Consider the following 24,640-nt stretch of genomic DNA (forward strand, 5'->3'; position numbering starts at 1 on the left):
CCTGGGTTAGAGGTCAACTTACTAACACCAGGGCTTGTAGTGGGGTTCTCAGTAGAGGGTCCCACAGGCTTAGAAGGGTCCTTCAAGGTAGCCTTCCTAGCCAATTTGGTTAAGTTCTGCTTCTCCATACTGGGAGGCCTGGGGGTATGTGACACTACTCCTAGAGTTCTTAGGTCATTCCCTAACAGGACCTTCCCAGGTACCTCAGTCTGAACACTGACAGGGATCCTTACTGTCATGTTGTTACATTGAATGAGGGCTGGTAGAATAGGAACCATTTGGACAGGGCCTCCAGACATCTTAGTGGGACCTTTGGGTGCTTTGGCCACATCCTCAGGTTGAAAGAAGCTTTCATCCACTACTGTTCTGCTGGCCCCAGTGTCTCTCCTGGCAGGAGTATCCTGGCCATTGACAAGAACACTGTCCACATAATACACCTTAGAGTTAACAGGTAGGGAGTTATACACAACCCTATTCTGGGGACTAACCAGACCCATAGGCTCTAAGTTTACAGTTGCTTGAAGACCCAAGGGTTCTTCAGCAAAGAGTTCAAAGTGGGCACTAGCCAGCTGTACTTCATCCTCAGGAGTGAAGGCTAAGGAGACTGTGCTGATCCCTGCAGGTTTACCCTTGCACTTGGGATCTCCTTTGATATGGTCAGTACCCTGACAGACATAGCATTGTCCAAATGCTCTATGGAAGGGTGGCTTGTTCTGACCTCCTTCTGGCTTGTGGCCAGAAGGTACAGTAGCCTGACTAGGTTTCCCATGTGGCTTACCCTGGTTATTTTGTGGTTTGGGGCCCTCTTTGGGATAGGAATTATTAGAATTCTCTTTGGAGTCTTTTTTAGGCTGTTTCTCCCCATCCTTCTTCTGAGTTACCCCAGAATCCTTGTGAGTGGCCCTGTTGGCAACCCACAAGTCAGCAGCCTTAGCTAGTTTCCGGGAATCTAATTCCTTGGAATCAGCCAAGTGCTGTCTGAGCTCAGGAGAGCAGGCATCATAAATAGTCTCCAACATAAACAAATTCTTCATACCTTCATAAGTGTTCACCTTGTAACCCTTAATCCATCCCTCTAAGTTTTTCAAACATTCACTCACCCAGGTAGCCCAAGGGGTACCATCATGCTTTTTGAGGCTCCTAAACCTCTTAAGATACTGGGAAGGGGTCTTCCCAAACCTAGCTATCAAAGCTAGTTTCACACATTCATAGTCCTTCCTATCCTCCTCCCCCATCTCCATTACCACATCAGTTGCAACAGGGGGGAGCCTAGAGAACAACCAGGTGAGTAAGTCATTTCCTGTGATGTTCTGGAGCCCATGATTATATTCAAACAGAGACAACCAATCCAACACATCCAACTTAGGCTCATACATACCAACCAATTCTTTAGGCATCCGGGGTCTTTTAGGACTGGAACTTCTAGAGGAGCCAGAGAGAGAAACATTCTCAACAGATAATTTCTTCATTTCTAAGTCATACTTGAGCTCCATTTCCCTTAGCCTTAGTTCTTTGTCAGTTTGAGCATTAAGTTTCTTATACTCCAATTCTAGCTTCATTTTCTCCAGTTCAAAGTACTGAGGACTAAATGTGGGACCTGGTAAAGGTCCAGTAGGTACAGCAGGTAGAGCAGGCAGAGGCCTAGGGGGGACAGTTACAACAGCCTCACCCTCCTCTTCTGACTCTTCCTCAGAAACATCAACATTTTGCTCCATGTTAACTTCAACACTGTCATCTACAGTCGCTGGAGTGGTAGGTTCCTCTGAACCATCACCCAGACTTTGGTTAGCTAACAATCTTTCAATCAGCTCCATTTTCTTGCCCTTAGTCAGGAGATCCTTATGTTTACAGAGCACTCTTAAACAATCAGCAGTTTTGGCTGCAAGGGACTCTTGACTATAGCTTTCTATAACTGACATGTTAGAGGTTTTACTTTTTCAGTGCTAAGCTTTGTGGTTAGTTGCACTAAGGTATCTAAAGCACAATAAAATGTATACTCAATACAAATCCCACCGCTGTACACCAGTGTTAGGCAGAAACCTGTGCAGTTCCCTTGGGGAACACTGCAAAAGATTTAAGACTACAGGTAGAGCAGTAAACCCCTTTGGTAGCAGTCTGTACCACCCAGATTTACCTGGTAGCTGTGGCTGAGCAGTCAGACTTCTCTCAAGAAGAGTTAGGCAGTATGTAAAGTATACACAATATGTACCAAAACACAATAGCACAAGCAAACACTGACCAGAGCTTGGTTTCAAAAGTATATAGTTATTTATTTAAAATACACATAAGTTAAAAACACTCTAGCAAAAATATAGTAAAAGCACTTCAACACAGTTATAATGAAAGTAGATTCAATCCTTTCTCCTATCTAGACAACTCTAAGTAAACACCACTTAATTAAAACAGAGGTGAGTGCTTAACGTTAGATGACACTCTAGTAGTTTCCAAGAAAGGGAGAGAAAAAACAGAAATGGGTTAGACACACCACTCTAAGGTCCAGAGCACTTGCAATAGGCTTAAAGAAGAATAAAGTCACAGGTGAGCAAAAGTCACTAGGCAGGGCCCACTCTTAGAGTAGCCGGAGCGAAAATGTGCCCAAGATCACACTGTTAGTTAGAGATTCAAAGTCTTGCAAAGAGTCAAAAAGAGGTTAGAGTGGCTCAGAAAGTTTAGCCAAAGTGTCCCAGGCACTCCCAGGTTCGAAAGCCGGGGACTAAATCTACCCCGTACAGTCGGTAGCAAGGGAAGCCAGGCAGAACACAGTACCTTAAGCGGAAAGGATCCTCCAGCGGTGGCAGTTGTTCCAGGCAGTGGCAGCAGGGCTCGACGTCGGTCAGGGGAGAAGAAGTTCTCGCTGAAGAGCAGAAGAAGAGGGTCGTTGCACTGCCCGGGAAGAAACCAGCCGCGGAGTCCTCCGGTTAAAGGGTTGGTACCGACTTTCGCGGTATGGGGGTAAAGTGTGGTATTCCGGTTGCCGGGGTGCTTGGCACAGGCAAGGCGGCCACGAGATACCTCAAAGAACGGAAAGAAGGCGAAAACTGGTTGTCCCCACCAGTCAAGGGAAGGAGCCACTCCGTTAAGAGTTCTCCTCGGTCGTCGGGAAAAAGTGGTGAGACGGTTCAGCAGGGCTCCACCGGGTGGTGTCGTCGAAGCAGGTCGGCTCAGCTCTTCCCTCGTCGGATTCTTGGTCCTGTGGCGACTTCTGAAGTCCCAGTCCCCAAAGCCCTGCTTTTATGCAGCAAACCCCCATTCACCCAGCCTAGCTGTCACTCAACCATGCTAAGTGGTGAGCCGGGCGGCTCACCACTTGGGCCAATCAGGACGGAGTGCGACTTGAGTTACCAAGGTAACTCAGTCCAGGGTGCCTAAATCCCCCTCCACCCCTCCTAAGTACCCCAGACAGAGTGGCACCACTTTGGAGGGCTTCTGTGGAGAAGCCCGCCAAAAGTGGAACAAAGGGCTCCACTTTGGGTCAGAGTTACAGAGGCGAACACCAACGCCATTTTAGAATCAAGTTTTGGCAAAAAGTCCCAACCGGAGTTATAAAAATAAATATATAAACCGGCGGTATGTTTAAGGCTACCGTAAATAAATAATTAAATGTGTTAGCCTAAAACAATGGGAAATCCCATAGGGAAATATTCGCGGTCGAATATAAAAAGTAGTTTCCACTGCCACCAGCCAAAACTCGATCAGGGGGGACGGAGACGTGCCCCCTCGACTAACAGACCCTGGGGCAATCGAATTGCCCCAGCCAGTACGTCCACAATATGATGGTTTGTACTGGTTCTGTTCAGGATTCAAGACTAGCAAAGTCTTTGGTGACTTTACATGCCCTGGGAGACAGTAGTCAGTCCCAGGGTATGGAGTCTATGTTGGGGAGTCCCTAGGACACCCCTGGGTCACGGCACAGAGGGTGCTGTGTGACCCACATCACAAAAATACATGAGGCCCTATGGAGTAAGAGACCCCATAGCCCATTCAACACAAGGTTTAACCAAGAAAACACACTTCAACATGTCCAAGAGTGAGGGTAAAAGAGTCTCACTCTTGGCAGGAGAAAAAAATTAAACCCCAGAAATCCAGCAAAGCTGCTGGGGGACTCACTAGGTAGGGAATTCAGCCTAAACAGAGAATTCTCCCTAACAATGACCCCACCGTTTTAGTAGATACCTTCAATCAAACCTTGCTCAAATGATACTATAGCACCGCTCAAACTACGGAAAGCCAAACAACAAGCCCACTTGAACTCCTGGTTTACTCCGCAGTTAAGAGCTCTGCGCAAAGAAAAGCGCAAGGCTGAAGCTCTCTGGAAAAGTCATCCCTGTGATTCTAACAAAGACCGCCTTCTCATCACCTCTTTCAATTACAAGGAAGCGATCCTACAAGCCAAAAAGGAAACCTACAACCAGCGATTTAGGCGGTGATGAGGTCAGAGATGTCCAGGGCGTGGGCCGTGAGTGACCTGGCGTTGATGAGGGCACCCATAAGTTCTTTGGAGGAGGTGAAGCTATCAGGGTGGTTAGGGTGGTGAGGTGGTGTGTTCTGTGTAGTAGGTTGTGTGATGATGGTGTGGATACGTTGAGTGCATGGGACCCAGGGCAGTGTGGATCTCAGTCTGAGATTCCTATCGAGGAGAGTACATGGTTGATTTGGTGTAGGTTTGGTGGCATAATGTTGGAGCCACAGGGCCGGGTTGTTGAGATGTTGGTGCTGTGGATCATGATGGGATGATGTAGAGTAGAATAATACAAGTTGGTTTTAGCAATGCTAATAGTGAGGGTGCAGAGGGCGGTATCAGTTAGGTACCCTACGATAATAACGTAGCTAGGGTGGCTGATAAGTAGCTGTGGCCGCATGTCATGATCGGAATGTCCTAACTATCTGTAAGGTGTAGTGCGATTGCACTGACTGACGGGTGGGTGGTGAAGTTTTATACAGGTTGGTATTAGTTGACATATATGGCCATCTTAAATGTATGTATTGTTTTTTATGTATAAGTAAGTACAAAAATGATGACGAAGCATTTGTATATTATGTTCAAATGATGGAAAAAGTATTGTAATATCAATGTTGTAAAATTTTGTTGATCAAACTAATAGCGATGGAATAAAAAACAAAAAATTCTTTAAAAAAAAGATATCCTTGTCTACTCCCATTCCAGGAATATCCCCATTTTTGGTACACATAGATCCCCTGGTGTACTCTACTTCCAGGTATTTGCTTCCCAAAAGGTTTCAATACCTGATACACTTATCAGGCTTTTCTTCAACATTCACTTTTTCCTTAGGTATCACGCAATAGAGCTTTTTCCACTAGCACACTTTTGTTGACTTCAGTTGTTACTTGTGGCAATCCCCCCCATACTGACAGCTCATATCAGAGGGCTTGTTCAAACTCTGTCTGTCAACATTTCTTTAAATCTCTCGACTCTTCACAGTGCTTGTTCCAGATTTCCCACAACTGACATCTCATGCCAGAAGAATTGCACACATTGCCCTCTTTATTTCTCTTGCAATCTCTTTTAGCTCTTGGCAATGTTGGTTCCAGGTTTCTCCCAACTGACCTCTTATGTCAGGAGAATTGCACCATAATTGCCCATGTTGTTCGTTTAACAGTTTCTTTTGGCTTAAACAATGCTGGTCACAGGTTTCTCTCAATTTACCTCTTATGTCAGGAGGATTGCTCCATGTTCGTTTTTTCCATTTAATTCTATTTGCTCAGTATTTAAAAGTACTTTCAATGTGCTTTTTATTATGTGCGTACATACCAGTTCACCGTACGATAGCTGAGATGTGCTTGCGAGGGGCTAGCTTTCCCTTCTGGGCAGAGTCTCTGTGGGTCTCCACGTCAGCTCTCCTGTCCTTCTCTGCCAAGACCTGCACAGCTCTGCAGGACCGCGTCTCCTCTTCCAGCCCAGCTGTGTACCGTCTGCTCTCTCTACCAGAGTTCCTCTCCTCCGGTTCCACGCACCGCCAACCTTCTTCTGGTGAGTGTCTCTCGTTCTCCTCACGACCTTCCATAGGTTTTCCTCTGCCACTGGTCATGCTCCCCTCTCTGTGCACTCTGCAGCCTCCCGTCTCTCTCCTTCTTCGTTCACACCTTAATTCCTGGCATTCCCTTTGCCACAGTTGATCTGGGGGTTTAAATGTCCCATGGAATTTTTTTTGTTTCTCAAATTTTTCGTTTTTTTTTCTTTCCCTCTTTTTCCTTTCTTTAACTCTTATCAGGAGTAACCTAAAACAAGACCATCAGCATAATTCAACAAGTGCTAACTCGCAACTTTTTCATGAATTAACTTTCAACTCAAATCCCCTGAAGATCCGCCCAATACCAGACGGTGAAACACGTGTCGGGTTGTAGACCAAGAAGGCATAGTCTGACCACATTTGTACTCACATAAGTAATGGCACAAAATCTAATGATGAAATTTAAAACTGTGAAGTAACAATGATCAAGAGGGCACAGACTTAAAATAATCATCTTTGTGCATTAAAGGTACAGAATCAAATGGAACCTAAATCTGCAAAGTTAAACTGAATTTTTGTTACAACAGCACCAATACAACTGTGAAGCAACAGTATCCATATTTTGAATGCAAGGAAGTAAATACTCTGATGTAACAGGATTTATAACAATTGGGTTCTTTCTGCAACAATAACATTGGACTGAACGAATTAAAACTACTTGAATGTAACCTGCCTTTCAACTTGTACAAGCACCTGAATGCACTAAATTGTCATTTCTAATTGAATATACAATTTGGTAAAAATTAAAAACTGTGATGTAATAGTCTTTATTTTTGAATGCAAGAATTCAAATTAAAGCAAGGCTAAGAGACCAATGGGCTTATTTCCTTTCAGTGTATAAGACTTTGAAACCAACATTCACGAATAACCTCTTTCTTCGTGTTGATTGACCAATCAGACATATCTATTGCAAAGCGCGAAACACCTTTAGGTCTAATTAGTTTAACTTTTTAGAGCAATGCATTATGGCCTGGTGTGGAGCAGCAGCCGTACGAACCCCAGAACAAAGGGAAGCAACACATCTCATCTGCGGGGGTGGTGGCGAGGAGGTGAGGATGCCTAGCGGTGCGAGGCCCAAGTGAGCAGATACCGGGAGGGCAGCGAAGAGCAACTCCCGACTTCTGGTAAGCATTCCCCCCCCCGGACAACAGCGGTGCAGGCGCAAAGGTGCTGGGAAGTGCTGGTGTGTCGGAGTATCGAAGGAGCCCGCAGCGCAGTGGACACCTTACCTACAGTTTACTGGTGAGCAGACCCAGGCGAGTGTGACCAGAGGGGGGCTTGGAACACTGGGGCACTCCCACCCCGCCTGGAAAGGGGATAGAGAGACGGAAAAACAGAAACAGCGTTCTCCTGAAATTAACAAGAAGTCAGCATAGGCGGCGGGTCTCCTATTACCTGGGGAACCAAACAACATTACTACACTGCCCACCAGCCCAACACTGCGCTGTACAGGGCTGGGGCCCAGTGAGAGGATATAGGGCCCCATGATCACTTGATGGGTCCCAGAAGGTTTGGACTGAGTATAGGTGGCAGGGAAGGGCCAAGGACCACTGGACAGCAACAAACCACCACAGTGAATGGGGGGTTGGCGTTTTCACCCATGCAGAGAGCAAAGGGCCAGCCGGCAAGAGGACAATCGGAGCAACAAGTAAGATGTGCACGGAGGCACCTGCAGCAGATTGCAGACGCGAGAAGTCTGTGTACTGCGGCAGGGGGGCTGTGGGTGTGGTGTCAACCTACCTGGGCTGCAAAAATGAGGTGCCACTGGGTGCCAGTGGGCAATAGACAGTAGCATCAGAACCCTTACAACTGAGGCTAAAGAAAACTGAGACATGACCAAAGACAATGGGAGAAAGCCAAGCACCCAAACCAAAATTGATGCATACGCTACACGGAGCTCAGCAGGACGCCCCACGATGGACGGGGAGGAAAGAAGAGAATGCTAACACCACTCAAGATATCCTCAAGGGCCAAACTGGGGCAGAGGATAGAGGTGGTTGGCATCGAAGTTGGACTTGCGAAACCTGTTTGCTATGGTGCAGGAAGCGGAAAAGAGTATATCGGCCGTTGTGGATGCGCTCCCCCCACTGTAGAAAGACACACAAGCCCAGTTGCGGTGAACAGTGTTGCTGGAGAGTAGAATGGAGGATGCCGAAGGATGCTCTCTCAGGAATAACATCAGGTTGAGTGGGTTACCGGAGAAAGCGTAGTGCTCCTGAATGGAACTCTTTCTGGAGAAATGGATATAGGAATGGTTGGAATCCCTGGGATTCTCAAAATTCTTCTCTATAGAATGCGTACACAGGGTACGAGGAAGAGGTCACCCCCCAGAGCCCTGTCCAGCCAAATTATTGCCAAAATTGTCAACTACCAAGACAGGGACGCCATCCTCCAAATGGCGAGACAGAAAGGGCACTTGGAGTATAACGGGGCGGTAGTGGCAATTTACCCAGACTTTACTAAGGCGGTGCAAAAAGCACAGCAATCTTTCAATGCAGTGAAGAAAAAACTCAGAGAAAAAGGGCGTCAAGTACGCAATGATGTTCCCAGCAGGGAGTGCGTTTTTTCACCACAGTGGCTGATGCGTGGGACTGGGCAGAGACAATTGCTGGGCAGCCGAGTGATCGACCACAAAGAGCAACTGCTGGGATGGCCCATCCGGGACCGAGCAGTGCCGGGACCTCGGGAGCCAAGAAGCCCAGGGACAGCTGTTGAATGTCTGGGGAAGGGGGACACCCAACATAGTTGAAGCTGCTTCCTGATAACAACTCTGTATGGTTCAGACACGTGGATGGCTTCAAGCAATATGCTGAAAGTGAAAGAGTTCAGACGGCAGTACAATGTGGTGGAGCATGCAGGATACTATATGGTGTGCTGGGGTGGGAGTCCTAGTGCACCAGACCATACTGTTGCAGGTCGGCAGAGTGATAAGGGATGGTGGGGGTCGATATATGGGAATATTAGGGGACCTGTGTGGGAAGATGGTCCTAATACTCAACGTTTATGCCCTTCCGCCGTTTCAGGCCAACCTTCTGGCTGAGTAGGCACCATGTATTTGCCTACTGATTTGACCTTGCATCTGTGTACTGTTGCTGCCCTGCAATGGATGTGATCACCATGGACTCCTCTTTCGCACTTTGCATATGATGTATTACCTTTGCACGTTCCACAATGTTGTAATTCGCCTCTTATGCTGCCTTTTCCATAACCTGAAGCACTGAAACTAATCTCTTAAGTTTAAGCATCTAGATACCTCAGGGTTTGCGCGCTATATAAATAAATAAAAAATACAGACACTACTAGCAACACACTGGGCTAATCTAACAATTGTGGGTGGCAATTTTAAGGGCGTGGTGGACAGTGGTCTGGATAGACGGTCCCGGGAGATAGTGCCCCAGAGGGGGGTTGCACGCACCAAACTGGAAACCTTCTTGGCGGTGACGGAGCTGTGAAATGCATGGAGGTACTGTCACAACATCGAACCGAGGCTATGGGTCTTGGGCACCATGGCCCCCACCTCAGTACTGTTCCAAGGTCAGAAAGATCCACACTAGCCCGTCACGGGTGCCTTTGTCGCAATCCTGGTGCCAGTGGCACTAGGCGCACCTAGCAAGTATGGTTCCCAATGGACAATGGGTGAACACGGCTGCCCCCGCGAGGATTATCAAGGAACTGCAGCAAGCAGGCTAGCTTCAGGGCGGGGTCCGCCCCTAAGGCACCTGGGATACCTGCCGGGTATTTAAACCACGCCCAACTCGGGGCACGCGCTTCGCGTTGTTCTGCTTGCAGCGTGACGTTCACCGAGCCTGATCTGTATCCTGGCCTACTCGGGCGAACTCCTGAAGAACATCGCTATTCTTACCCACTCAGCGTCAGCTCTTCCATCCAGTAGAAGCCTTAGAGGACTTTTCCATCACTCCTCTGCCACTTATTCAGGACGAAAGAGGCAAGCATTAGAAACTTCTTACCATCCACCTGGAAGGCCTCTGCCAATCCGAACATCTCTTTTGGCGTTCTGTCCTTCACTCCATCGTCGCTTCCAGGAATTCTTCACGACCTGAGAAGAAACAAAGCACAGGTCAGCTCACTTAGAAGGACGCTCTCAGAGCCGCAACTAGCACATCCTTACCTTCTTGAACTCAGTAGTCGTCCTCAGCTTTCTCCGTCAGCCTCTGCAAGACAAAAGAAGAAGGTTATTCGAACAATTTTCAACATAGACGTTATTCTAAAAACTCTAAAGACTTACCTGAAAAGGGGGAGTCGCAGCCGGTCTGGACTCCAGGTTAACGGCAGTGAAGTAAATCGGCGGACCAAGCCAACAACGACGCGCCCCTGCCTAGCTCGGCAGAACGGAGGGTGCAGCATTACGAAAACCAAGGTGAGCAAAGTCCCAAGGGGAAAGCACGCATGGGAGGTAGGCCTCAGGAAGACAAGGAAAGTCAATAAAACATCTCTCCTATTTCCTAGAACTGATCCCCAGCCGAACGAAGTCCGGGGAAGTTGCAGAGAGCCCAGCGGTGTCCCAGTCCAGTCCTGAGGCGTCCCTGTGGATACAAGGTGAGTGTTACAGGTACATTTATCCCACCCAGCCGCAGTTCTCCTTCTGTTCCGGGGCCCACGATTCCCAGTCTACATATTGCTAACTTGCACCTCCATGGGGGTGGGAGGGTGATGGAGGCACGAAATTTGCCCAGGGGTCTATCAGACCACGCCCCACTCTACATCCAGGGTGAGCGATGGTTGGGAGAGGGGAATGGGGGCTGAACGCATAGCACCTAAGGAATGTCAAGATTAGGGACACGATCTTGGAAAGATCCGAGGAATACTTCAACTTGAACACAGCAACGGTAGACAACAGTTGCACGCTGTGGGAAACCTATAAAACAGTAATAAGGAGGGTAGCACAATCCGCGATAGGGGCACACGAGCGTGGGAGATGAGCAAAGCTGCAGGAAAAAGAGGGAGAGGTGGAGGAAGCGGAGAAGCGTTACACTGACGCACCAGCGGATGAAACCAAGCGAGCACTGGCCAGGGCAGAAGGGACTTACAAGGAGGTGGCGGCAGACGAAGCCCGACAGGCCTACCTGACCAGGAGAGCTTGGGTGTATGACCTTGGGGACAAGGGGGGGGCGCATGCTGGCTTGGCTTGAGAGGAGAGCGGTGGGGGCGAAGTGGGTCAGTGCCATAATAGATGGAGAAGGGCTGGTGTATACGGAAGCAGCGGACATAGCCCAAGCATTCACTGATTGAATTGAATTTGAATTGAAATGATTGTTTATTTGTATAGCGCCTATACACAATGTGTTTCAAAGTGCTTCAAGGAGGCAGGGAGCATGGGAGAATACAATTACATTCTTACAAGTCCTTGAAACAATTTAGAATGTGAAAAATAACTATCATAATCAGTCTGGCGACATTTCAGATAGTGCAAGGGCAAGAAACAATTTAGGAGATAAGGGGGAGGAAAGAATGAGACAAAACTAGCAGTAACATTACTATGTCTGATGACAATGTATGTAGTGCATGAATAACAAGAAGAGGGGAAGTGTGAGGGGGTGTGGAGAGAGGGAGGAGGAGAGGAACAGTGCTGGGCGAGTGGGAAGAGAAGACAAGGAGGAAGACAAGGAGGGAAGGGGGGACAGACAAGCTACTATCAGAGGTCGTAAGACAAATGATAGGAATAAGTGCAAATGGACATAAAATGGGGGGAGAAGGGAAGGTGGCTGCAGAGCAGGCAGAGAGAGGAAGGAAAGGGGGAGGGGCTGCGAAAGACAGGTGGCTACGATTACTATGCGTGACGGCAATTGAAGGTAGTGCCAGGCTTAACAGGAGAGGGGAAGGCAAGTTGGATCAGAAACAATGGCGGCTACGATTATTATGCCTGACGGCAATTGGGGTACTGCCAGTCTTTAACCAGGAAGGGGGGAGGGAGGCTGAGAAAGACAGGCGGCTACGATTACTATGCCTGACGGCAATTGGGGTAGTGCCTGAAGTTAACAGGAGAGGGAAAATCAGGGGAAGTAGGGGCAACCAAGACAATCACAGGGGGCATAGGGTAGGGAGGGAGGCACAAATACAGACAAAGGGGGGATGGGGTCGGTGGGGGACACAGATGCACTAAACAGGGGGCAGGGGGTGGGTAGCGTACACAATAGCACTCACAGAGGTCATGGGGTGGGTGGGGCACACAGTCTCACTCATAAAGGGCAAGGGGTGGATGGGGGACACAGTCTCACTTACGGGACAGGGGGTGGGTGGGGGACACAGTCTCACTCACTGGGGGAATGGGGGTGGCTGGGGGACACAGTCGCACCCAACGGGGCAGGGGGTGGGTGAGAGACACAATCTGACAATCGGGGGGCATCGGGGTGGGTAGGGGACACAATCTCACTCACAAGGGGCATGGGGTGGGCGGGGGACACAGTCACCCTCAACGGGGGAAAGGGGTAGGTGGGGGACACAGTCTCACTCACGGGGGGCATCGGGTGGGTGGGTACAACATCTCACTCACGGGGGGCATGGGGTGGGTGTGGGACACTGCTGGGGGCATGGGGTTGGGTGGGTGTGGGACACAATCTCACTCACGGGGGTATGGGGGTGGGTGGGGGACACAGTCGCACTCACGGGGGAATGGGGGTGTGTGGGGTACATAATCTCAGTCACGGGGGCATGGGGTGGGTGGAGGACACAGTTGCATTCAATGGGGGCAGGCGGTGGGTGGGGGACACAATCTCACTCATGGGGGAATTGGGGGTGTGTGGTGACACAGTCGAACTCACGGGGGAATGGGGGTGGGTGGGGTCAACATCTCACTCACGGGGGCATGGGGGGGTGGGGGTCACTGCTGGGGGCATGGGGTTGGGTGGGGGACACAATCTCACTCACGGGGGCATGGGGATGGGTGAGGGACACAATCTCACTCACGGGGGCATGGGTGGGGATGGGGGACACAGTAGTGCTCAACAGGGGGCAGGGGGTGGGTGGGGGACACAATCTCACTCACAGGGGAATGGAGATGGGTGGGGGCCACAGTCACACTCAACAGCGGCAGGGGGTGGGTAGGGTACACAACCTAACTCACGGGGGCGGGGGATGGATGGGGGACACAATCTTACTCACGGGGGCAGGAGATGTGTGGGGGACACAGTCGCACTCAACAGGGAACAGGGGATGGGTGGGGGACACAGACGCGCTCACGGGGGACATTGGGGTGGGGGACACAGTTGTACTCAATGGGGGGTAGTGGGTGGTTGGGGGACACAATCGCAATCAATGGGGGTCAGGGGGTGGGTGGGGAACACAATCTCACTTGCTTGGGGCATGGGGGTGGGTGGGGGACACAATCTCACTTGCGGGGGCATGGGGGTGGGTAGGGCATACAGTCGTTCTCACAGGGGCAGGGGTTTCGGGGACACAATCTCCCTAACATGGGGATGGGTGGGGAACATAGTCGTACTCAACAGGGGGCAGGGTGTGGGGGGGCACACAATCTCACTCACGGGGATATGGGGGTGGGTGGGGAGCGGCTGAGTGGCATACCATGGTGGACAGGGGTAGACAGGGCCCTAGGAGTGGGCCTTGTATGGAGGGCCGGCCAAGCCTGCCGGCCTCCTCATTGGCCCAGATGTGGTAGGCGAGACCATATTATTACCAGAACGTATGCTCAGAGGTCCCTGGGCCTTCCCCCGCGGACATAGACATATACATTGATGGTATAGATATGCCGAGCCTAGGGGAACAGGAAAGTCTGAGACTGGAGACAGAGCTAACCAAAGAGGAGCTTATGGGGGCGGTGCAGGGACTGCAAGCCGGGAAGTCGCTGGGGCCTAACGGGCTCCCGGACGAATTCTGGAGATGCATCTGGGAGAAAGTCAGGTATCCCATGTTAGAGATGTTGCCGGAAAGTGGGGACAGGGGTGAGCTCCCTGTAAACCTTAGGATGGCCGATATAGTAGTCATCCACAAAAAAGGGAAGGCCCTGTGCGAATGACCCTCATACCGATCAATCTCACTCTTAAATGCAGAGGGCAAGATTTTAGAAAAGGTCTTAGCTAACCGGCTGCTTCCACTAATAAAAAGGTTAATACACCCGGACCAAAGAGGGGCCGTCCAGATGAACCTACAGAAGATCCACAATTCTCTGGCGCTCTCTGCGTCCCTGGACGGACCACATGTGGTGATGGCTTTGGACTCAGAGAAGGCCTTAGACTTGGTCGGGTGGGCCTTCCTTTGGGCGGTGATGGCGGAGATGGGACTGGGGCCCCAATTCACGAGCTGGGTCCACTTGTTCTAGTCACGACCAGTTGCTAGGGTGAGGGTTGAAGGCCACAGGTCCTGCAAAGTTCCAGCTGCAGAGGGGGACCCACCAGGCTTGCTCCTTTTCCCCCTACTGTTTCTCATGACAATAGAGCCCCTGGCGGTGGCGCAAACCCTTAGGGCAGACCAATCAACGCAGGGCTTTAGGTGGAGGGCAAAATCTTCCTATATGCAGATGACAGATTGGTATATTTGGGGGACCCAGCGAGATCATGCCCAAGAACTATCGAGGCACTACGGGAGTTTCAGTGGTATTGCGGTCTCATGGTCAATTGGGAAAAATCAGTGATAATTCCGGTCACGGGAGGGGAGGATACCATAGGGCTGTCCCACCCGGGTGGAAGCAGAGAGTTTCAAGTACTTAGGGATTCAGGTGCAGTGAGACGTGGACCTGGTAGTTAGCAGGTTACGGGAAGATGTAAAACATTGGGCCACACTCCTGGTAACTCTATAGGGCAGGGTCAACTTTCTGAAGATGCTGGTACTCCCCATTTCATTGTATGTGCTACAGAACACCCCAGAGAAGATCCCAAATAAACAGTTTGACGCAATTAATGCCCTGATCAGAGGGGTGGTGTGGGGGAACAAAAACTTGCAAATAGCACTACGCACACTGACCAGAATGGCATGGGAGGGATGAGTGGGACTATCAGATATCATAAAGTATTATTGGGCGGCCCATATGGTGGTTGCGAACGAATGTCTATTCAGGGACGGGAGAGCTCCACACATAAGACTAGAAATAGATGCCCTCATGGAGTGGATTTGCTGCAAACGCTGTACAGGGACCCGGGAGGGAGGCAACTCCCCATGGCGGGCGAAGGTTAGTGCACATACGGGAGGAAGTCACAAGATCGATGGGATGGGGGGAAATCACATGGTTTCAGTCCATGTGGGATAACCCAGTCTTGAGAGAGATCAGGAAACTGGGCAAACAGAAACGATGGGCTCTGGTGGGGATAATGAAAGTGGGGGATGTACTAGAGCAAAACGCCCTAATGTCCTTCCGGGTTTGAGAGATAAATATGGGCTGGTACAGAGAGAAGAATACACAGATACACGTCTAGCACATACGATGGCAACACAGTTTGAAGGGGACCTTCATCTCCCAGACTTCAGCCCTCTTGAGGTAAATGTGTTCACTGAAGCACTGGAACAGGAGGCATAACAATACTGTATCAGTTCACTAATAACTTCTCCACCCCTCCACTAACACAGTTGAAAGAGAGGTAGGAGAGAGATCTGGGCACCCTAGAGGACGAAGAGTGGGAGGAGGCAATGGTGGCGACCAGAGAGGTCAACGTGTCCTCGCGGATGAGGCTCATCACGTACAAGATTTTCCATAGGGTGTATTATTCGAGGGGCCGACTTCACAGAATCGGTAGAGTGGAGACATACACATGCCTCAAATGTGGCAAAGCTAGGGGGACCTTTTACCACCTGCTGTCGGAATACAGACTGATCTCGGACCTGTGGGACAGGGTCCTCTCCAACCTGTCAGCGGTGGTCGGCAGAGAAGTCCCCAAGGACCCCAAAATGCTACTCCTACACGCCAGTGGCGACAACTAAGGGTCCAGGTGGGAGAGCAGACTAATATCAATAGCGACAATGGTGGTCAAAAGAGACCTGGCAGTTAGATGGGGGTCTGAGGACATGCCAACGGTAACCAACTGGGTATTTGGGATGGAAAGCTGTCGCTGCATGGAGAAGATAGTATATCGAAATAGAGGAATGCAGGAGAAATATTTCAAAATATGGGAGAAATGGGAGGACAGTGCGGGCTAGTGTAACGCTCACCTGATTCCCGCAGAGGCGCCGGTCTTGACTGGGTGAATGCCGTATCTTCAAAGGTGATGTGTAACACACGGTTGGCTCTTTGGGCTGGATCTCTGTGCACTGTATGTCTGACTCGAAGAGTAAGATGTCTGCAGATAGAAAATATGGGATTAATGAACTGGGGTTATTGGGTGCCTCTCTCCTCTTCCCTTTCTCTTCTCCTGTAGAACCCCAAAGGTTAACACCCTCACCTTAGGTAAGTGAACGCCGAGCTCTCCATCTGCCTCGGGGCAGGGTGCCGTAACCAGTTTCTTCACTGGATAAAGGTGCAGGCCTCTTGACCTCAGAGGACTGCTGTCCGTCGTTAACTGCACGAACGGTAAGTTCTGGGCACTTCAAATGTCTTAAAAGTCTTTTGTAATGATATCTCTTGTTTTGCAGGGTTCCGGCGATGGCGGATGGCGGGCTGATGAGAGTTGAGGATCGAACCCGCGTGAGGAATAGAAGCGCCTGGAAGCACGTAAGTAAGCGCTTGTAGCCTGCTTCACGATGCGCACTAACTGTCCCCTTTTATCTTGCAGGCACAAGTTCGGAGCTTTAGAGAAGCTGAAGGGTGCTGGAATACCCACTGGATTCGGCGTGGGAAGGAGTAATGGCACGTGAGTAATAAAGTTGCCCAATGTCTTTAAACGCACCTTCTTTTGTCTTTCAGATGCGGGATGCCGCGCCGAAGGCCTCCGGAGCGTGCGAAGAGCTGGTAAGCTTTTGTCTTTCAGATGCCGGAATGCAGTGCGAAGACCTCCGGATCATGCGAAGAGTAGGTAAGCCTTTGTCTTTCAGATGCCGGAATGCAGCGCGAGGCGTTGGTGACAGCCGATGAACCAGGTAAGAGATGCGCTGCCACTGAAGACCGTAGTGCTAACCTGTTCTTTCTTTGTCTTTACAGGTGCTGCTGAAGACTGGATTCCAGGATGGTAAGCCTTTGTTCCCTTAGGCCCAGGATCAGAAGCAGAAGACATGATGAGCATTCTGCTGCAGAGAATGCAGAATAACGCGAAGCAAGATTCATCCATCGGGTGTGGTTTAAATAGCCTCCTGTAGTGCTTAGGTGTCTCCTTCCACAGCCACGCCTAAGAAAAGAGTTCCTGCTTTCCAGAAGAGTTCCAGTGTTCTGAACCTAGGGAGTGGCTCCTGCCCCACCCAACAGGAAAAGTAGTCCCAAACAGAAGAGGATCAGGGGTTCAACTGGCAGGTAAGTAAGCAGCATGGTCTGCTGCAGGTAAGTCCACCCAAGCATTATGAGCCCAGCGCTTCCAGCGCTGGGACTGGGCATCTTTATGAGCCTGGTGCCACTGGCGCCAGGACAGGGTCCAAAAGGTCCCAATTGGGACTGGCTGGCACTCGGAACCGGGGTTATGGGTCTGCTTCCAAGGGAGTCGGGCAAGTCCTGATCTTTTGGAAGCAGAGATCATGACAGCTAGAGAGAGAGAAACAAGAACTCTTGGACAAGGGCCGGCATGGATTAATGGGGATGCAACTTAGAGGTGGGGGAGGGAAAGGGGGAGGGAACATGGGAGTGGTAGACAGTGATAACCTACATTGTGCAAATAGAAGTTTATGGATTACAAGGTTAATATGAAAATGCAAATAAAAAGAGTTTTTAAAGTATAGAAAGCTAATGTATTTGTTGTTCAGGAGAATGGCTCCCTTTTCCTGGGTTTGTGATTGCAGTTCACTTCAGGAACTTCAATAGTACTCACCAGGTGGAATGACTCCCTTCCCCTGGTTGGCGTGTTCTCAACACAGCAAACTTCAAACAAGGTTCCTCTGGTTGCATGTGTCTTTAAACAAACAAAAGAAAACAAGCCCAACAACACTTTTCCTCTTGGGTCGTTGAAGTATCTTGGGAATGTCTCCCTTCCCCTGATAAAGGCTCCTTTAGTACTGGATACCAGGATGATGACTCCCTCCTCCTCTTGATGCTTTTCCCCACAGCGTGCCAATCACACTAGACCCAGGGGAAATGACTCCCTTCCCCTGGATACTCCAGTGTTGCAGTGTGCTTGGGTCCCAGACCGGGTTCTTCTTCTAAGTATCAGCAGACCTGGTTCACTAACCTGCCAAGTATTGCCACGAGGAAGGTGACTAATGTCTTTGTTGGGACTTGGGTCCTCGACCCGGGTTTCTCTGATTGTTATTGGTTCTGTTCCTTCCACTGACACAAGTAAGATTTCCTTTGATACACAAATAGTCCTCTTGACTTTCGGGCTCCTTGACCCTTCTCTCAATGTTCGTGTAATAGGGATTACACCAGGGACCACACAGAGAACCCTCTCACCTCCACGTACCCCTTGTAGGGATTTGTGGCATGTCTCTGGACATGTCTCTGGATTTTGGGATAAGTAGTTTCTAAACATCAATTGAGCCCTTTTCCACCGCTACCACGTGATTTTGGAATCTCTATTTTTATGTCAACATAAGACAGTAATGATCCATTTCTAATATATACAATTGCGACAACAATTAATTCAATGTCACACTATAATTGATTTTAAATATGTATTTATTTACAGTATGAGCTACTTTGACAGACTCATCTGCCGCCATACTAGATTGACTAATGCAATCATCTCTCCACACCCCAAGAAATTCACACAAGGTCAGCAGGTTGGCTACTCTTTTTCATGACATTTACCCCACTGTTATTAAGGTTCTTGATATTTAGTTTGTATATAGTAAGTCTTACACTTGCCTCATTTTATCTATTCCTTAGGTTTCAACACTGACACATAGGCGCCATGCAGACAGTGTAACCTTGTTTTAAACCAACTGCGTCCTGAAGCCGGGTCTTGGGACACTACTGATGAGACTTAGACTGCAACAGTGCTGTCCTTTGCCCCAGAAACACATCAGAGTGTAGACGCTATTATACCATGTTTTTGTATAATTGTTATGTGGTCACACACATTGTTACTAACATCACGTAACCAATGAATGCCTGTAAATGATAAGTGCATTGGTGTAGACAATAGCCAGAAATGCAAATTGGTGTTCTCTCTTTTTTGCGATTACTCACATATGACGAACGCACACAATGGTTTTTTTATGTATTTTAGTGGCATTGTTTGAGAAAAATATGATAAAATATGTTAAAATTTGCTATTTTTATCGTGGTGATATATATAATTCAATGAGACTTCCACTTTGAGGAAAAAACCTGTTTGAGTAGCCCCTTTGGTGTGGTAGAGGTGGGTAGCTAGAGGTGATTGTGCTCTATTTTCTTATGTACTTTCCTCTTACACCACAGCCCCCTTTACAAAAATTGAGGAACACTTTTTGCTCTAAACACTCTCTTACCCATGTCTCTGGACCTCACTTGGACTGGAAGCAGTGTGTCATTGGCTTCACTGGTCTCTCCCGTTCTCTTGTGTTCTTCTGGCGGCTTACCGTCTTCTTTTTGTAATTGTAATTGGTTATTTATAACACGCTTAATACCCAGAGGATTCTAAGCACGGACCCGGGGATTGAACCTGTGTTGCTCTGCGTCGTCTTGCTTCCAAGACAAACGCGTTACCCCTGAGCTATCCTCCCGCTGACTACGTTCCCAACGCTTTCCAAGGACTCGCTGGTCCGACTTCTGAAGGCAGTGTTACTGTTCTTCTCGGCAGCCAGAGCTATGCACGGTACTTCGCTTCTGGGATTCGACAGAGCATTCCTTTCTTTTCCGTCAGCGTCCTCCTGTCTCATGATTCCAACTTCCGGTGTCTTACAGCATCTCCGCTCTGTATGGCTTACCAGATGGTCTCTCTCTCTGTTTTCCTTCTTCGGTTTTAAAAGTGTTCATTTTCTCGCTGGCGACTAAACTGTTACTCTCGGTTCTGGGGAGTGATTGTCATGTATGTATGCCTCTTCTTCGTCACAGTACTTTCAGGTTCTCTAAGTTCTCTACTTGATAGTAGTACATAGGTTTACTCTCTACAAAGGGGTTCTTTAAGGAAGGAGAGGTTAGAGGGTGTGAGGGTGTGCTGATGTTACAAGGGCTGCACCCTAGATGGTCTTACCTCTGAAGGGTGAGCCTCTTCCCATGAGATCCTCCCACCTTATACCACCCCCAGGGGGACTATCAAGTAGCAGCCTCACCTCCCTGTCCTCCTGGGAAGCGGCTCCCCGTTTGGGCCCAGTGATGACATCTAGGGAATGGGCATAATAGGTTATTAATACCTACGCCTGTGGGTGGTATTTTAATTTGTTCAAGAATAGTCCACTTGAAGTCATTTTCTGTGTGTTGTCTGCTCAAAAACCATTGGCGCAAGTTTCCTTCTTTGTTCATATGCACAATCTGTGCTCAGTTATGCATTTCTTGATTCGTCTGTTTGTCATACCTATATATTTCAAGTCACACAGACATGCAATGAGATACATAACATTACTAGAGTTACAGTTGATAAGCTGTTTCTGTAGCCATCGTGTGTGCCATCCCATGTTTATTTCAGTAGTGCAGCTTGTCTGAACAAGATCCGTTTGTGCTATGGCTGTTCGGTGTTGGAAGTGACCATAATGTTTGTTGTTGGGCATATATAGTGGGTCTTTTATAAGTGTGCACTAGTGAATCTTTCAAGTTTTTCCTTCTTGTGTGGTCACCCACCTTTAGAATTGGCCAAAGTTTTATTTATCTCTTTTTTTAATTTTGTTAGCGGAGTAAAACTGCTGTAATTTTGTTATCCTGCTCTTGTTTCACATGTTGTTTTGGAGTGATTTCACAAGGGATATTCTTTGCCCTTTTATATGCAGTTGTTTATGATATCCGCGCTCACTAAGGCGCATGGTCAGATTTCTTCCTGTTGGTCAAATGTATTAAGGTTAGAACATTTGTATTTCAGGTACTGCCCAAAGAGGAGATTGTCGCTATGGTATTTTGGGTGGTAGCTTACTTTGTAGCATTGCATATTTATTGGTTGGTTTTTGGTATGTGGCTAAAGTACCTTGAAATAGAGAAATCATTCAGTCTAAAAACTGAATTCTAGACGTACTGAAAGTACAGGTATTCATTTCTTGGATTTAACCAATTGCAGAAGTCATCCAGTTGTGCCTTTTGTCCATTAAAAATTACGAAAATATTATAAATCATACAACCTTGCCCCAGTATCATTCATAGTATACAAATATGGATTACTGTGCATTAGCCAAAATGCTTATACATTTTCTGAATATTTATATTTTATTTAAAACTTTAAGTTTGCAGAAAAATTTCAGGAATTCAAAGAAGCTGCACGAATAGCAAAGGAGAAATCCCAAGAAAAGATGGAGCTAACAAGTACACCTTCACAAGTGAGTACACTAGAAATATTGTACATTTTGATTGGTCACTATTATTTTATTGATTTTGTTATACACACACATTGTTGTTAATAGCTATTATGTTGTTTCTTGTGTGCCTGGGAATGATAGTTGATGTGCAAAAACTTTTTATTGGATTGGATATCAAGTGCACATGTGCTATTGTATGCCATACGGAAACATTCTGATTACTTTGTGTCCTTAAGATAAGAATATTTTTAGGCTATATATCTTGTTGTGCTCAACACTAGGAAGAAACCTAATTGTTCAGCCTACACAGAAATGAATGGGCCACAGATAAACTGCAGAATTGGGTGTGAATGCTAATGTCTGTTACTGCGACGCTGATAGCTCCATGGTAATAGCGCCAAAAATGGACAGAATGTGGCCAGATTTACCTCCAGCTGTAACCTGGAGGTAAATCTCAAACTTTCCGCCCAACTCATAGTTGTGTGAGCACCACACACCTTGAGTAATAATAAGCAGCGCTCAGATACCTGAGGGTTCGTAGCGCTATATAAATGCTAAATTATTATTATTATTTATTATAGTTGGGTAGAGTGGTAATACGGCGGTAGTAGCGTTACCACTGCATTTTTACCACTCTGCCCAACTTGTGATGTGGCCTTTAGTTGGATAATTCAAGCAGTTACATTAGTCAATGTGGAAACTTTAAAAAAAATGTTTTAAAACTTTCATTTGACACTTGGCACTGATAAACCATCCCAAAAAAGTAGTGATCAGCGGGGCATAACAGTTTTACAGCACAATTAAACAATGCACAGTGGTACATACAGACATCAATCCGGCAGGGGACAACATATGCATGATTAAGGCGGGGAACACTCCCTTGTTAGGTCCATTTGTAAGTCAAGCCACATGTATTTAGAGCAACTGATGCCTGGCAGCAAGGTAATATATAGTGCCTCTTTGTCGTTGGCTCAAGTAACATCTCCTCAGCCACATCTCACAGATAGGAGGTTGTTTATGAGTTCATCTCATCAAAATAGCCCTCTTGCCGAGGAGTAAGGCTACATATAAGAATCTGTGCTTAACTACATGCAATTTCTCCATAAAGCCCAGTACACACTCATGAGCCGTCAAAGACAACTGTTGGCCCAGAATGTCAGATAGCACAAAATTGACAGCACACCAGTAATCATCCAGCTTAGGGCATGGCCATAACATATGCAGCAAGGTCACATTGTCATCCTTACACCTGGGACACACTAGCAGCCTGTCAGTTTGTAATAAGTTCAACCTCGATAGGGGAATAATACAATCTGTTCAAAATCTTACAATGTGTAAACCTATATTTAGAGTTCAAGGACACCCCGTTCGTTAAAGCGCATATCGCCTTCCACTGCATATCAGTGAACTCAGTTTGGAGGTCGCTACACCACTTGGAGCGAGTCGGTCTGACTTTGTGTGTCCATAGTCTGAATCAGTTTGTACAACATAGAAAGGCTTTTTATGACAATGGGCGCATGCAATATATTGACAAACATGCATGTGTCAGGGGTTCCTCAGGAAACATTGGCCAGTGGGCATAGACAGTGCTTAATTTGTGGGGGTGGTTGCCAGTGCCCAACACCGGCACTCTGTTTTGGGCACCGGAACTCATGCGGAGCCAGCGCATGTGCCATTGCTTTGTTTGTTCTTCCACTTCGCTTTGCTTCGATTATAAATCATGGGGCCTCATTACGAGTTTGGAGGAAGACATGGTGCTAATAGCACCATGGCTGCCTCCAAACCGGACTCCATTACTGGGTTCCTGCAATGGGGACTTACCGGGTCATTCTGACATAGGAGGACCCGGTAATTCCTCCTTGCAGGAACCATTCCCCATTCCCATTGAGCCCTCAAAGGGCTCAATGGGAATGGGGAGGGAGGTAATAATGGGCACATTACAAGTGGCCCATTATTACCTCCCTCTTCCCCTCGCAGGACCCGGAAAAGACGTCTGGTTTTACGAGACGTCTGGTTTGGGTCCCGCAAAGGGAACCTCGTAATCGGCGCTCACGGAATGAAGGGTGCCGGTCCCGTACCGCACCCTTCATTCCGTGAGCGCCAGGGTCGGAATGAGGCCCATTGGGATTTGTCATTCTGATCTCGATCTCTCTCATGCTTGCAGGTTGAAGGCCATGGCTGGCCGGGCCTGGGAGGGGCCAGCAATAGCAATGAACAACAAACTGTTACAAACAGCCAATGAAAACTACCATTCTGTTGTTACGATGCAGTATTTGATACATTCTGTATAGTAACACAGAATGTGCAGTTTTCATTGGCTGTTCATCTGAGCCAGTGAAATTACATGGTGACGTGTTGTTGTTGCCACAGGAGGCAGCACAGCGCCACCTTCATTTCACGAGTTACTGTGAAGTGAAGGTGTCGAGATGTGGCGTCGTCGGTCCTGACTTGTGAGAGAGAGAGCCTGCCCTGCTGCACTGCGTGGTGCACCCTAGTTGCTTCCTGGTGCCCCCTCTGCCTGCTTTTTCATTTGACAGGAGACCAAGTCCGAGCTGGCAAAGCAGGTAAGTCACTTATTGCTGCGTGCGGTGCAGCCGGAGGCTGTCACAGTCAAGTGATCAGGCAAGGAAGGCCCAGGTTGGGGCCCGGGCAGCGGCATGGTCCCTGGTGGTGTCCTGACTGCCCAGGAGTCAGGACCCCACCAGGGGCCCATCCGCGCCCAGGCTTCTGTCTGTGTGACCTGTGTGCAGTGTGCTGTGCTGTGCAGTGTGCTGCTGAATGCAGTCAGTGCCGGGCCCAGGCCAATTTCTGTGACCATGGGCTGCCGGCTGCCGCAGACTGAGTCGGATGATTCTGCCGCGGGTGGCCGGGCCCGTGGATTGTGCCCAAAAGTATGTTTTTTACTTTTTTCTTTGAAAACCTGACCTTCTGTGGGGCCGGTGGCCGGGGCCCCACCCCACAGAAGGTAGGTTTTAAAAGAAATAACTTATTTTGAGTGGCGGCTGTGGACCATCACTTTGAAAGTGATGGGCCCCAGCCGCCCAAATATACGTTTTTTCTTTTAAAATCTTACCTTCCACAGGGCCGCTGCGCCGCACACCTATTTTTGTCATCATCAGGCTCAGCATGGCCGTGGTGGTGGTGGCCCCACGGAAGGTAAGTGATTGAGGCAAGGCAGGACAAAGCAAAGGACCGGGCAGGGCACCGGCGGC

The 24,640-nt window shown here is 48.5% G+C and overlaps 1 protein-coding gene across 5 annotated transcripts in view; it reads left to right on the plus strand.

Moving 5' to 3' along the window:
- HOMER1 (homer scaffold protein 1) overlaps positions 1-24,640 on the plus strand; it is a 1,117,839-nt gene that overhangs the window by 395,497 nt on the left and 697,702 nt on the right. For 4 of the 5 annotated variants that reach the window (XM_069627415.1, XM_069627411.1, XM_069627412.1 and 1 more), the window contains one exon: positions 21,357-21,449. The exons of the other annotated variant lie outside the window; for it this stretch is intronic. In XM_069627415.1, coding sequence (XP_069483516.1) covers positions 21,357-21,449 — 93 coding nt within the window. The remainder of the gene's footprint in view (positions 1-21,356; positions 21,450-24,640) is intronic. 5 annotated transcript variants of the gene reach the window in all.

The sequence above is a fragment of the Ambystoma mexicanum genome, chromosome 6p (assembly GCF_040938575.1).
Source record: "Ambystoma mexicanum isolate Mex_15411 chromosome 6p, UKY_AmexF1_1, whole genome shotgun sequence".
In the NCBI taxonomy this organism is placed as follows: domain Eukaryota; kingdom Metazoa; phylum Chordata; class Amphibia; order Caudata; family Ambystomatidae; genus Ambystoma; species Ambystoma mexicanum.